This window comes from Mesocricetus auratus, unplaced genomic scaffold, assembly GCF_017639785.1.
Source record: "Mesocricetus auratus isolate SY011 unplaced genomic scaffold, BCM_Maur_2.0 Super-Scaffold_100003, whole genome shotgun sequence".
In the NCBI taxonomy this organism is placed as follows: domain Eukaryota; kingdom Metazoa; phylum Chordata; class Mammalia; order Rodentia; family Cricetidae; genus Mesocricetus; species Mesocricetus auratus.
The window spans coordinates 71295453-71311203 of NW_024429188.1; the positions used below are offsets into that span (position 1 = coordinate 71295453).

Sequence of the window (15751 nt, forward strand, 5' to 3'; positions counted from 1 at the left end):
GTTATCTTTGGGGATACAGTGACTCAGGTTCACACTCTAGAAAGAAACTGTACTGACAGAGTTTTCCAGGTTCAACAAGTTGGGAAGAAAAAATGTTGCAGGTTTCCAATACATACATTTTTTAATCAGGTGCCCCCAACTATGCGACTATGCATAGTCACAAACCTTTGCAGTTCCGGATTTTGCTCCACTTTCCATGATCTCTTCTTGAGGATACATGATGATCAGATGTAGATCATGCAATAATGCCCAATGTCAAAGCCTTGATAGAGTGCCAGCTTTTAACAACTTTCCTCTAGCAAGTCACCACAGGATGCATAGTTTGTAAAAAAAAAGAAAAAGCCATTTCTTTTTCTTTCCACTTCAAGTATACCCATACCACACTGCTACTGCAATGAAGCATACCCCCTTTTCCATTTCTTAAGTATTATCAGTGGAAGCAAAATTCAAAAGAGCAACCTAAGATGTAAGAACACATATCCCAATAGCAATCTCACAAGCCGTGAAGAAAATTGGTGTTTCAACTGTAGAATTTGACATTTGTTTCTAAAAGGCTGTAACTACTTTAAATTATTTTGCAACTTTAAAATCATTATTTAATACCGATGTCAACATGTTCTCTTTCCTAAGCTCTTAGGAACAAATGTGACCATCAGCATACTCTGTTACTTGAAAATGTATGCTTGAGAAAATGGAAAAGCACTAACTGAAGACGTGATTAGTATAGCAAACTCACAGTAAATGCTGGTCATTTGAGTATAGTGTGTCCATGTCTTCACCACTCTCTCTGTGATTGGCAACACAGAAGGAGCTGTCCTCCAGTAAGTCAATAAGCATTACCTGTAGCCAAATGCAAACACCCCCCCTCACAGGTGTCAAATTTTCAATATTACTGTGATAATACAGAAAATTTTAGTTATTCAAAAATTGCTCAAGGGTTAAACCAATGCCTCTGATCACAGGTGGTCTCCCTACTCATGTGTCCTCATCAGAAATGATTTTATAACAAAATACCTATACATTTTGGCAGTCTAAACCAGTCAGATTTCTCCAAATCAAACCATGAAAATTAATGAGGAAGAGGAGGGTTTTAAACAAGGACAAACTCAAAAGAGACAAAACAAAAAATCAGTCCTCAAGAAAAAATTTTCCAAGAAATATGCATATTCACTCTAGGATATACTTAAGATGAGCTTCACGTGCAGCAGTGGCTGTCTTTCAGCATCTAACTCAGAATTCTGAATTAAAAGTCATTCCAGAAAGGTCTATCCTTGGCCTCACATTCAGGTGGTAGCATTGTCTTTGTCACATAGGCAACTAGCAGAGGGTAAAAGAGTGGAGAAGATAGCTCTGATGTTATAGATGCGTCTATGACCTGCCCAGGCCACAAAAACTTACCATAAAGGCAGAGAGAAGCAATATTTGTTCTACACACACACACACACACACACACACACACACACACACACACACACACCACAGTAAAGAAGGATCTAACTCTTCTATGAAGCCCCCCACCCCCTACGCCCCGCCATATTACATTTTGTTCAGAAGAACAAAATACAATATGAGAAGAGGTGCCCTTCATGCTCTGGAAATCAAATTCAGGAGCAAATGGCCTAGAAAGCTGAGGCCGCCAAGGCCGGTTCCTGGTGATCCTGAAGGAGAGCAGCTTGCCACAGAGCAAAGGCCAGATGGGGCCCAGTGGGAAAAGCTGAAAACTGGCCACCCTGGCACTCAGAGGCTTAATGGAGCATCAGAAGACTATGCACAAGAAGAGAGCGCTTAAGCATCTGACAGCAAGAAACCCTGGTGCTAATCCACTAATGCTGAGCTCGAGGAGCACACAGGCTTGACATCAAACTTCTTATCTGTTTGAATGCCAAATATGCACGGGTCTCAAGGTAACTGCGCCTAAGGCATGTCCGTCAGTCTCTTTTCTGTTGAAAATTCATTCTCTCCCTTCCCAAATACTCAATTTAAACAAAAGTTATAAAGGAAGCCTTTCATATTTCAAAGTAAGTTTTGGGTTCTACCTAATCCAGAGAATCTTCATTGACTTGAGGGCCTTTTACATCCTAAAGGGAAAAGGAATAAACTCAAGAAGAGAAAGAAGGTCAAAAGAACTAAGAACATTCCAGGCAGGTTTGTGCCATCCATAAGCTTAGGAGGAGTGGTGCTGGAAGGGAATGACTGGACTAAACTTGGGAAGATATACATTTTATTTCAATTATTTTAATCTGTAGTAAATTAAGTATAAATATTTATTAAATCCACGTGGCATGTATCTGTCTGGTCTAGATTCTATGTATTTTAACTATTACATAACTGCATTTTTAAGTAAGCTAAATCCAACCAGGAATTAACCCATGAGAATTCAGGGGCCAGTTACCTTCCAAGGGAATAAGGAATTTGGCCCAGCTTTCAACGCTTATGTAAATCTTGCCACAGTAATGAGCCCCGTTTTAAGCAAACAAAATATGTAAAACTCCAGACTTGCAAAGGAAATCAGTTCAGAGCTGATCTTCATATTATAGTAGGAGCCTTTCCTTAAGAAGGAATCCAGCTTAGGTTTCTTTAAATACAGCAGGCCACCCTGGTTAGATAACAAAAGGTCTAATTTGCAAAACAAACACTCATTGACTGTCAGCTTTTCAGGAACACACCTACCAACAGCGGTTTATCTCGAGAACCTCTAGAGAGGACGGTTGGTTTTCTGTTCTGAGAGACAACACACTTGGAAGCTGAGGAACTACTGTCAAGCTACCTGTGGTATAGTTTGGCCACAAATACATGGGCCTGGGGCAGTCATTTGCTTTGGGGTGGGGAGTACTAGGCATTGAAGCTAGGGTCTCATGTATGCGCCTGAAATATATTCTCGGCCCTTTTGCTTTATTTTTTTATTTTGAGGTGAGAATTCAGTGAGTTGCTTAGGATAGTCTTGAATTCACTCACTAGGCCAGGCAGGGCTTGAACTTGAGACCCTTCAGTCTCAGGCTCCCTGGAACAGCTTTGCTGCCAAGCCCAGGGCATTTGCCTTTCTGTAACTGCATTTTCTTCACTGTAGAGTCAGTCCCTTCTGACAACTATTCCAGGAATTCTATGGAACTCTGTGGCTGCAGCCAAAATCTTAAGCAAAACATTAAACGAGAGCCAAAAAGGCTTCTTCATGGGAACCCAAGCTCCTGGAGCTGACACAGTCTTCTCACCAGTGACAAGACTGTTGCTCATCATTTCTCTGGGGGACACAGGGAGGCAAGGCATGAGCACACTGGAAGCTGGTGACCCCACTAAGCAGTCTGAACAAAAATCACTCCTCATACTCAACAGGAAATGAAACTTGAAGAGCATTTCCCTCTGCAAACAACCAACCCTCTGGGACTTTCGCTTCAAACCTCTCAATTGTTTGAAGCAAACGAAGCACACATTAAAGGCCAGCCAGTCACATATCAAGATATCCACCCTCTTCTCCATGGGGGGAAACGGCTGCTCCAGCACCAGCTCCTACCTCTCAGACACAGCCCTCTTAGATGCCTTTATTTATCCACATCTGAGACAACATCCAACCAAGCATTCCCCCCCGCAGTCATGGAAGCTAAGACTCATAAAAAGAGGGGTCAGCATCTGAAAGTCCAAGCAGGTACCTCAGATCTACTGCTGTACCATAAATGAAAGACTCTATCTAGTTTTGCCAGGAGATAACTCCATCTTTTTGCATTCCTCTAATTCCTAGTAAGCAAGCTATCTCCTACTTGCAAAGTTTCAACATCTGGGCACAGTATATAGACTCAATCGTAAATCAGGGCGAGTTTAGGGAGGAAATGGGACAGCCCTTTCACTTTGTTAAGTCTGACTAACAGAAGAAAAGCAGGTTAGACCACAATGGTCCCATGATGAGAGAAATTCCAAAGCCCCAGAGCCTTCTCTGGAAAATGTCCTGCCTCCAGAACCCTGAGGGAAAAATATCTCAGGATCATTAGCAGGCACTCTGGCTAAGCTCAACTTCAGTGAAGGTGTACAGGGAGAGAGATGATCTCTCAGGTAACCAGTTAATTGCCAATAAGGAATGATAATAATAAATTAGCAAATACTAATGTAAACTAACTCAGTTCTGCAGCAGTTGCGTGGAGACGACAGAGGAACAGTTTATTCTGGAACACATCTTGCTGGCTGGTGTCCGCTGGGAAACGCACTGCCTAGGCTAGATGTGAAACGGGCCAGTAAACATACTGTAGGTAATGGGTGGCCCAAGAATATCCAGTGGTAGAAGTAGAGCCTTTGAGTTTTGAAGAAAGCCAAAGGCATTGTGGGAATGCATTGTTTTCCACTGCTTCATCCTGTAGCCTCAGGATTTTTGTTGACCTTTGACGTCAATGAATCCAACAAGGAAACATTTAAAAAAAAAAAAGCTAACCTCACTGGAGGAAAGGTTTGTTGGCTTGCTTTAACTGCAAGTAACACTGTGTGGTGTCCATACTATCCAAACTAGCTTTGCCATAGTTACTAGCTTTCTATCGCTTTTCTGGTTCTGTTTTCTGTCTGATTGGCTTCTAGTTATCAATAGTCCAAAATTTTTCTCAAGTCATTGCAAATCCCTAACTTCTTTGTTTCAAAGGAACAAAGCATGCTGAGTTATTTCTTTCATTTTTAAAATTCTTCTTCAAGGCCTAGATGATGTTTTATTTTTCATAACGTAGCATGCATTCAAACACTTTTGCAGAATACCCAACTGTCATACATATTCCTGTTCTGCACATTCCTCCTCTGCTACATTACTACTGATAAAGCTGTTGCACAAACAACTGGCATAAAGCAAACACACACACACACACAAATTCTGATGTTTCACACCAAACATGCTACATTTTGTCAGCAAATGGTTTCAACTGAAAACATAAGAAGAAAATTGAAGATTGAAGGTATATCAAAACAGAATTCCCCTGCATCTGGGAATATGGAAACTTTGGAAGTTCTTGTCTACTATCCATCATGCAGACTGTCAGCTCCAAATCGTTCAGGATCAGAAACTAAAATTTTAAAAAGTGTCACAAAGGTTAGATACATTTGAACCACTTCACCCATCTTGAAAGTAAAAAGAGACAGGCTCTACCCAAATCTTCATTCTTCATGGGAAAAACATTTGGTGAGCCCCTACTCGCCAAAAGGGCAATACAAGAATGCTAATGTGCAAAGGAATAACGTTTTCTAGAACCCAGAAGCACTCACTCACTATTCATGCTTCCAGTCACATAATATTAGATGAAGAAAAAACATGGCACACTAAGAATTCACAGAATAAATAAATGTATTTTCAGAAAAATATTAAAAAACTAACAAATGTAATATATTTCTAATGTTTTTCTTCTTTCTTCCATCTTCTACACACACACACACACACCTCATTCTCACATAAAATTTATAAACTAAATAAACTAGTAAGTATGCCAAGGAATGTGAATCTCCCCTTCCAAGTTAAAACAGTTAAAAGGTGCACAGCATCACTAATTCTCAAAAAGAAAAGCCTTCTGCAAACAACAAAGATGCCTTCCATTTTACCTCCTCATATTTGTATACAAAACCATAAAATTGCCATAGCTGGCATCCCAAGCAACAGCAGAGGACAGGAAAACATTCATATCCAGTTCAAATGGAGGCTATCTATGCAGTACAGAGGCTAAGTTCCAATTCTCCAGACCAGTACTCCACTCCCTTTACCTAATATACCTAACCACATTCAAAGTCATGTTCCCATGTTGTTTGATCTGACAATGTTCAAAGGTAACCAGGTTTATGGATGAAAAGGTCGCCTTCAGGGCTAAGGCTAATTAGTGGTAGAGCACCTGGCTAACATGCACATAGCTCTTTGTTTGAGCCCCACACCCAATTCTTCAACCAGCACCAAGTCTAGATAGTTCAACAGCAAATTTAAATCAAACCAGTATCAAGCTTGCCTTGGAAGAAGAAGTACTAAGTAGCATACAAAAGAACAGGTGGTCAAAAGCTACCTTTGTATTGCTTGCTTGGCCATTGAATCCTTTGAGTTATCTTGGCTTTCCAGCCAAATTATGAACACTCTAAGGGCAGATGTTTCTTTCTTCTTACACTTATTTGGATCTCCAAGCTTCCTGCTACATAGCTAGGGACACTGAGCATTACAAAAAACACTTAATGATTTGATTTAATGCATTGGTGATCCATTTCAAAGTTCAGTGGAGTGGAAGCAGCAAGGAGCAAACACAGTAGTTCTGAGTCTACTCACTTGTCTAATTACTATTTCAAATAAGGCCTATCACCATACAAATAATAAGGGAAGTGTGTGTCATAAAAGGTAACACTGCATAAGAATCTAATATACAGTGGTCATTGGTCCCAATCTGAAGAGTAAGAATGTCACATATGCTTAGGAAAGGGACATCATCCAGAATTTAAACTGTATTATTTGTCTCTTTCTCTTAAGCTATCTAACGTCAAAGATCAAATGTTTTATCTTTTCATCACTAGCAAATAGCAGATAAAGTATTTGGAACAGTCTAGCCATGCAATAAATGCTAGTTGGCTGAGTTAATGAACAAACAAAAAAATGGTCTCATGAAATAACATAAAGAATAATTTTAATGTCATGATTTAAGAATCATATACTTACTACATCATAGCACTTATCATTCAGTACTATAATTGCTTCATAAATGATTTGTGTCTTGGATGGATTAGTCAATTTATGAGCAAAGTATAAAGATAGGACATACATCAGAACATTATTATTTTAGGAATTCCACTGCACAATATAGTAATATTTAACATCCCATATTGCAAACTACCTGTTTACATGCTGACCTCGTTAGAATGTGCATTCATTGCATTCATTGCTGCTTTTGTTTTGTTTTGTTTTGTCTCTGGAACTACAGATTCTACAGCAGTACCTTAAAAGGAACACACACTCAACAAATACCAGTTGAACAAAGGCATCAATCATTCCTGTTCTTCCCATTAATGTTCAGCAGCCTCTAGTTTGAAAGAAAAGGTAAAGTGTCCTTTTCCCTATTCAAAACTTCATGGTGGATACAGATTAAATATCTTGGTGGATGCTTGGCTATGACCTCTCCAAGACTATGTACTGGAAATACACATATAACCGTGATCTAACACTACACATCAGATCTGTGCAATTTTGTTGGACAAAGGGGCTATCTGGCTTTGAGCATCAGGGAAAGCATCAGAACTGAGAATTTAGCTTTCTGAAAATCTTTGTTTTATCCTTCCCTTAGAAGAAACTCTAAAAGGGCATCAAAATGAAGGTGGTCCAAGAAATCATAGTGACTATCTCCTCCTTCTTCCACATATTCAATAGATATCCTGGCTCCCTTTTCTTAGGAACTTGAATTGATTGTAAAATGATCACTAAATCTTCAGGATTCAATGCATTTTTGTCCATTTCCCTGAGCAGTAGCAAACCAGCAATGGAATACACAACAGTAGCTCTTATCATCTTCATTGTTCAATGATCACTATGAATCAATGGTCTGGCTAAACCATTATCTACGCAGAGCCAGCCTAAACTCCTATTTGGATATAAGAGCCTGGAGAAACATAGTCATGTAAAAAATCCCATTGTCAATGGTAATTCTCCAATTTTCAAGTAAAAAATAAATTCCACCTTTTTAGAGACACTTATGAATCACACACACTCTTTACAATTCATGTTTTATTTTTCCTTGGTAAAACTTTCAATAATAGATGTGCCCACTTTTGTAGATGAGGAAACAGACTCAGAGAGGTTACATAGAAAAAGGTAACTCCTTGATTCAAAATCATGGTCTATTTTATTCCACTACAAACCCCTTACCACTTGATCTCTGTGGCTGAACTATTAGTGGTCCACAGCATCTCTCCAAGCAGCTTATGGTTGAGGCCCTAGTTGTACTAAGTATCATTATTACTTAGAAGTAACTTTACATAACATAATACTAGACTTTCAATAATTCTTTATGAAGTTAGGTACTTTGAATGCTGGTGCATTTGTTGACAACAGAATGTTATGATTTGCTCATTAAAAATACTGCTTTTCCGTACTGTTAATTCTGGCAGGAATTGTTTTCCAGGAAGTAGGAGACACAATGCAACAATGTAAATGCTCCTACTTGCCCTTTTCCCTACAAAACTGATACAAAAAGTACATTTTATGTTCACAGGATTGTCTAGGTATGTCAGTGTGAATCTTTTCTAAAGGCTGAAAGTACCACTCAAACACTAAGAAGTACAGGGCAAGATGATCTACTCCCCCCTTTCTGTGTGATCTCTCTGAGTCTGACCAAGTTCCTCAGCATCTCTCAATTCATCTTCCACCAAAGAGAAATCTACCAAGATACCTGATTGTAAGTTTCTAATGAGATGATGCTTGGAAAGGTACCCTGAAAAACTGTCGAAGTGCACTTGAAATCTACAGAATGACTTTCGTAGTGACCAGAAAGAGAGCAAATCTCCCAGAGTATCAAATTTCTATCCAAATGGGGGGGTGTTAAGCAATTCACCGAAAATGAAACCAACTTAAGGACATATTTTTAGTCTTCTACGCATTTCCCCTTCTCATGCCCCTTTCACCATCACTAGCATTATCTCCCTACTCTCGCCAAATATTTCAATAACCAACAAACATTTGTGTTTTTGAAATTCCTCCTTGAAAACACAAACTGAAGAGAAAAAGTTGATTCAAATTCATGGCTACTTCACACAATATTCATATTCGTGACAGTTTCAACGTCTTCAACCATCAAGCGTTATTACCAGATCTGCTAAAAAAAAAACAGCAATGTGACTTTTAAATTTTATTGCTTGCATCCTTTTAACCATAGCCTCAGCAAGATGGTGGAGAACAGTAGTATGAGAAGAAAAAAGCAATGTTGGAAGTGGCTTTATGATTCTGAAGCAGGAGAGGAAACTGGAGTTGAAGCATTACAGGGCTTCACTCATTTTCAACCCTGTTTGGCAACGCAAAACTGCTTTTCTCTCCAAGCTGGTACCACTGGCTTTTGAGCATGCATATCTGCAACACGTGGAGCAATCTTTTACTATGCTGGGCCATTATGAAGTCATGTCAAGGCTCAGATCATTTGAGTTCAGACTCCCAACACCACTCCTAACACAAAAACCCTGTTTGTTAAAAGCACTCTTTGCCCCAAAAGGCACTATTAGCAAATATGGAGTATGGAAATGGGCTTAGACAAGGGATATGCCTCCAGAATGGCCCATGGTGTATAGCAAGCAGCTTCAGAAGGAGATCTTGGAAGACCTCACAAAACCACTTAGCCACACTCACCTCAGGCAGGGGCACACCATTGATGATCAGATCGGGCTGCTGGGGGCCCTGGCTGTTGAAGGAGTGATGGTAGATGTGGTTGGCAGTGGTGTTGCGGGTATTCTGGTTCTCCACATTCAGGAAAGTGCTCTCAGAGCGTCGGCAGCCCAGGGGCAGTGTCTGCTGGTGGTAGTCGAAATAGTTGAGGGACGAAGTAAGGGAGGAGCAACTGACAACATTCATCTTGTCTGTCTCCTCCACGTCCCGAGGTACAAGGCGGATGTCATTCTTACTAATTTTTTTCTTCTTACTTGATTTCTTTTGATGCCCATAGGAGTACTCAGCAATTCTATGTGACAGAAAAGGCAGTACGAATAGATAACACCTTCCCAGACCATATACTGATGAATAAACATTCAGCACCCCAGAGGGTTGCACCCCATCTCTGCTCCAGCTCCTTATTCTGGCGCATTACATCATCGGGTTTCTCCCTGTATTTTTTGCATGCGAAAACAAGCTGAGGGCCATGAACTCTTCATACTAAACATACTAACCTCCCACTAACCCCTCCCAAAGAAATCTTCATATCTTAGATTCGGAAGTTTTCATTGTGAGTGACCAGTGAGCAGGGGTGGGGGATGGGGAAAGTTGAGCCTATGGGAGAGAGCATGAAAATGCTCAAATCTGAAGCTTCCCTGCAACCCAAAGGACATCTTGGGTGAAGTAAAAAGTAAGTGCCAATTTAGCATAAAAGGAGATAGAGGGAAGTAAGAAAAGCCCTAGCCATTGCCTCCAGGAATTTGTAGTGTGGCAAACACCATGGATTAGCTTCCTCTGTGATTAAACTGACCACTTTTAGACTTGGGTAGAGGTTCAGACCCTGTCCTCCAACAGTTCCTAGCTGTACTCATCCACACCCTCCTCCCTGCCTTAGCCCAGCTCCCTTCTACTTCCCACCCTTCCCCCTCCTCTCCTAAAGAAATCTGATAGCCAAACCCATTTGAATGAGGGGAAATGCCTTTTTACCTCTTTCCCCTTAGGCTCACTTTCTCCTCTGCCTTTTTGTCTTGCTCCTCGCTAATGGGAGAAACCGAGATGCAATGCAGACACTTGCTGTTTTGTCCTTTTATAAAACAGCCGAGGAGACAAGTGATGGTTAAACAATTACTGCAAAGGAATTTAAAGGTTAGTGTATTCAGCATCCTTCTCCATTCAGGTGTACCTACAAAAGCAGCTGTGCTGCAACTGGAACATAAAAAGCTCAATTTAATTAATACTGACACAGACCCAGGAACGTGCACCAAAGACACCAAGCATTAAGAGACTTGTCAAAAGAAATACATTAAAATGTAGCCAGATTCTCAATGTCATGTATTACTTTGCACATAATGAATTCAGCTTATTGTTTGAGAATTCAATCTCTAAGCAATAATCAGCAAAACAATAAGGTTAATAAATAATACAGGTTGGACTCTACAAGGGAAAGAGTGTGTCTGCATTCTCACTCAACAAAGATAATTGTCAGAATACAAAAAAGGGAGCCCAATTCAAGCAGCAATTGCAGATCATCTCACAAGTCTCATAAATGAATGCATTTCAGGAAGAGGTCCTGCTGCAGAAGCAAAGAACTGGGAACCCCTGCTTAATCACATAGAAAGATAGGCTCCTGAACTTCAGGATGCTAAGAAGTCTGAGCAGATAGGGAGTTTGCATATCTACCCATATCTACCAGGGCAAATTATTACTCTGTACCTGGGATCTACCTAGGGCTGAGCAATTTATTTCATCTCACCCTTTTGCTCTCTGCCCAGTCTGACTTGAAATGATTGCAAATTGATGACACAGAGGCTGAAGAACAGATAAAATCCCAAAACTCAGGACTAGGGTTACATTTCTTTTTTAATCTGTTTACTGAATCAATGGGAAGTTCTAATCATTTTGTTTACCCATTATGGGTAAGTTTGGCAATGCCCCATCCAATTATTCAGCTGAGGCATTCATTGCACAGCCCATTCTGTATTGACCAATTATTTAATTAAACTGTACTTCATTAATCGCAAGCCATAGCAATGAAGAGTGCTTTACAAAATCCACATTTGGGTGAAGCTGGAGAGCACTGAGATTTGCACTTTTCCCCCAATTCAAATGCTCTCTTCCCTGTTTAATGATCTCCCTGGCAAGCTCTCAGAAAGAGCTCTTACTTCTGGTCATATATCACCAAGAAGTGGCAAAGCCTTCAATATCTTTATTTCAAGTTGATTTCTTTTTCATCATGGGAAGGGTCTTATGCATTTACTTTTTGCTGAGGAAATGGTTTAAAAAGAGTCCCCTCCATCATTATCTTCATATAAATAAAATTTTATTGACCCTGCATTTTTCTCCTATAAAAATCGCCATGGCAGTCACAGGTTTCAAAGGTAAGAGCAATATTAATTTCCATTTCTCCCATCTGAAGTGACTTGGTACTGAAGGAAAGAAAAGTCACGGCCATTTCACTAGTAACAGGATTAAAGCATTTATGAGGCATTGCAGCTGCTCTTTTATGGCACCTGATTGATATTCATGTGTGGTTAGCATTTGTCTACTAACTTGTGTAATGCAGAGAATAGTAAAAGGGAAACAATAATTGCATGGCTGTTACATATTCAGGGAGCTCTGATTCACAGAAGTGTGTATTTCAGACGGTGTCAGATACAAATCGGACCTACAGGAACATATTTTGACTGATTAACATGCAAGCACAGATGGCACAAAATACAGTGGATGTGTAGGTGTGTTGAAAGCACACACAAGCACACACACCTTGGCTGGAAATAGCAGCACCATTCATTTTCAGCAAAATAAAGAAAATAAAAATAACTTTTTTCAACTGTTTCGATGAGACACTGCTGGAAAAAATTATATGCATTATCCTAAATAGGATTCTAGAAATTCTTAGACTTATTTCTTCAATCAAATTGCAAGAACTCTTCAGCAAGAACCTCTAATGTGCTAATCAAGACTTAAAAAATATTTCACTACATGCTATTCAAGTTTCTACATTTCTCCTCTCTGTTCTTTTTCCTCTCCTCTTGTTTCCCCACCCCCAGACACATCCTACACACACTTCAGAGAAACTGTAACACAATAGCCCATAGTGACATCCACTGGTAGGGACCAGATCTTAATGCCACAGCACAGTCCCACATTAGAGGAAAGCGTAGCCAACTCTAGAAGATTGGTATATTTAAAGAAACATCTGGATGCAAAGTCTTGTCTCTCACTGGGATATTTGAACTTCACACACAAACCAAGCAGATATTTGAAAACATACAGATGTCTGACAGAATTTCACTTTGTATAGCCAGATGTCTGGGGACTAGATACAAAACGAGCCAAGAATACACTAAAAACCACTAATGACCTGCTTTCTCTCTTCCTCCTCCTGTTTCCCATCATAAACTCTCACTCCCCAGCTCTCTGGAGTATAACCCTACAGCAGGACAAGGCAGTTGTCAGTATTCCACCTCCCTTCAGTTCTGGTCTGCAAAACACTGCTCCAGGAAAACCAAGCCCTCAAATCATGACACATAGAACTTTTGCTAAAAATATGAAAATCTGTCTCTCTTCAGCTCTCCCTCCTTCCCTCATTTCTCACTCCTTCTTTCTCCCTCCCTCCACCTCATTTTTTTCTACCTTAACTTCATTGGAGACAGCTGTGCAAATTTTAAAATGATAATTGCTTTTCTGCTCATCATCATTATGTGACAGTATCCATTCAAACAGTAAATGATTGTCTTCCAGCAAATTGTCAGATCAAAAGAATTGATAAACTTGGACTGTCACAAACTTTTCACCCTCCAAAAACAAGCACAGTGAGTATGCTGCATGCATTAAGTAAGAAACAAAAGCATTGGGGCTTTTACACAGACACAAATACACCTTACTCACTCAAAACACCGAAGAAAAGAAAGAAAAGTTGGCTCTACCTGCAGTTGTAGGTCCGGATCTCTTTGTTGTCACGCTTGCACTTGATTGCCACGAATATCATAGTGACAAAGAGGATGCCGGCAATGGAGCCCAGAGCAATAATGAAAATCAGGGATAAGTTCACAGAGCCCATTGACTCTTGGGCATCAAGAGCAGGGGACAGGTATATTAGGACAAGGGCAGAGGCGGAAAGAGACGTCTTGCCATGGTCATGGGCCACCACTATCAGCTCATAGGAAGCCTTGGAGTTCTCATTAAAGGTGCGAGTGGTTCTGACTTCACCGTTGACCTGGTCTATTTCGAAGAAACCGCGGTCACCTTCTGTCATATCATAGGTGACTCGGCCATTTTCACCCTCATCATAATCATCTGCCTTAACTACAGTCACCAAGTAGCCTATGCCGGAGTTTCGAGGAATATAGACCTCAGCAGTGCCATTGATCAGGGGTGGGGCAGTGATTACTGGGGTATTGTCATTGACGTCGAGGATGATGACCCTCACTGTGGCGTTACTTTGCAAGGAGGGCAAGCCGCCATCCTTGGCCAGCACCTTGAATTCGAATGCCTTGGTCTGTTCATGGTTGAAGGATCGTAGCGCATAGATATCACCAGAGTTGGGATTGATGGAGACGTAGGTGAAGACGGGCATGTCTCGCACCTGGGATGGCACAATTTGGTAGGAGACACTGCCATTGAGACCCAAGTCGGGGTCGCGGGCAGAGACAGAGAGCAGATAGGCGCCAGGAGTGTTGTTCTCCTGTACAATGACTTGATAGTAAGGCTTGGAGAAGTGTGGGTGGTTGTCATTCTCATCAGTTATGCGCACAGTAAAGGACTTGGCACTTTGCAGCATTGGCACACCGCTGTCTCGCGCCTGAATCGTAAGATTGTATTGGTCATGCTGTTCGCGATCCAGCCGTCCATCAACAAGGATAGTGGAGAAGCTCTCATACTCCTGCAGCCGAAAGGGGACATTGCCCAGCAAGCGACACTGCACTCGTCCATTGAGACCTGAGTCGCGATCAGACACCCGGACCAGGGCAATCACGTAGCCCGGGGGGGCGCTCTCGCTCACCTCCACAAGCTCGCTATTGACAGACAGTAGGTTGATAATTGGCGGGTTGTCATTAGTGTCCAGTACGCTGACGGTGACTTTGCAGTGTGCAGGAATAGAGTTGGGACCCAGGTCCTTGGCTTGCACATCCAGTTCGTACACGTGGCCCTCTTCATAGTCTAGTGCACCTGTGACAGTGACTAGGCCGCTGTGTGGGTCAATTTGGAAGAGTTCACGTGTGCGGTCATTGACATAGCCGTAGAAGGAGTAGACCACCTGGCCATTGGTGCCCTCATCTGGATCGCTGGCATTCAGGCGGATGACGGGTGTATTGGGAGGTGAATTCTCAGGCACGCTCACTGAGTAGGTGGACTCTCCAAACACCGGGTTGTTGTCATTCGAGTCAGTCACCTTGATGCTGAGGCCAACTGTACCCAAGTGTGGTGGGTCACCTCCGTCGAGTGCCGTGATTCGAAAGCTGTAGTGTGACTGCGTCTCGCGGTCCAGGCTCTTCTCCACCACGAGTTCAGCAAAGCGCGAACCGTCACCCCGCGTCTTAATCTCCAGACCAAACAGCTCGTTGGGTGTGAGCTCGTAGGTCTGCACACCAAAGCTGCCCGAGTCCGGATCATAAGCGCTGTCTAGTGGGATGCGCGTGCCGGGACTGGCTGCCTCAGAGATCTCTAGTTCAATCTGTGCGGCCGGGAAACTGGGAGCGTTGTCGTTCAGGTCCTTGATCTCCACCTTAATCACACAGATCTCCATTGAGCTGGACATGACCTCTAGCGAGATGATGCACTTGGGGCTCTGGCGGCACAGCAGGTCTCGGTCGATCTTCTGCTTGGTGACCAACAGACCTGAGCTGGGGTTGATGTCCACCAGGTGCGGGGCTGAGTTGGACACCACACGGAACGCAGAAGCCTGCCGCGGATCCAGCGCGAAGCCCGCCTCTCGCGCGTCCTTGGCCACGTTAGCGATCACTGTCCCGGCGCGCTGCTCCTCTTCGACCGAGTATTTAAGGTTAATCAGGGCGGCCGCCTGCGTCCACAGGACCGCCAGCAGCAGTAGCACCGGCAGCAGGAGAGACTCCATGGCTGCGCGGGGCTCTGCCTGGCCTCGCCTCTCCACACCCCTCCGAGATCGACGCCTCCGGCGCTCCAGCTTCCCGCCGGATCGGGCCGCCTGTTGCGCGCGCCCCGTGGCCCCGGAGGCCGCGGGAGGAGTCCCGCCCAGGGCGGCCCGGCGGCGCGCGGGATGAACCCGCGCGGGCTCCAATGCTGAGGTTGCAGTGGACTCGGAGGGGGCTTTCTGGGGGTCCGGGGGCTCCGAGGGGCCGAGGGGAGCGCCGCACGGCCCCGAGCCCCCTCCCTCCAGCCCGGCTACTCAGTTTTACCCCTTCAAAGTTAGCCGGGCGCGACTGACCGCAGCGGTGCAGG

General features: G+C 42.7%; 1 protein-coding gene across 5 annotated transcripts in view; it reads right to left on the reverse strand.

The window, feature by feature from the left end:
* Pcdh19 (protocadherin 19) overlaps positions 1-15415 on the reverse strand; it is a 108665-nt gene extending 93250 nt beyond the window's left edge. For 2 of the 5 annotated variants that reach the window (XM_013115242.3, XM_005072506.4), the window contains exons 1-3: positions 13261-15415; positions 10319-10459; positions 9314-9641 (exon numbers count right to left, since the gene is read on the reverse strand). In XM_013115242.3, coding sequence (XP_012970696.1) covers positions 9314-9641; positions 10319-10459; positions 13261-15407 — 2616 coding nt within the window. In that variant the 5' untranslated portion in view covers positions 15408-15415. The remainder of the gene's footprint in view (positions 1-9313; positions 9642-10318; positions 10460-13260) is intronic. The other 3 variants (XM_005072508.4, XM_005072507.4, XM_040744366.1) reach the window with 2 other exon arrangements.
* Between the last annotated feature and the right edge of the window lie 336 nt (positions 15416-15751).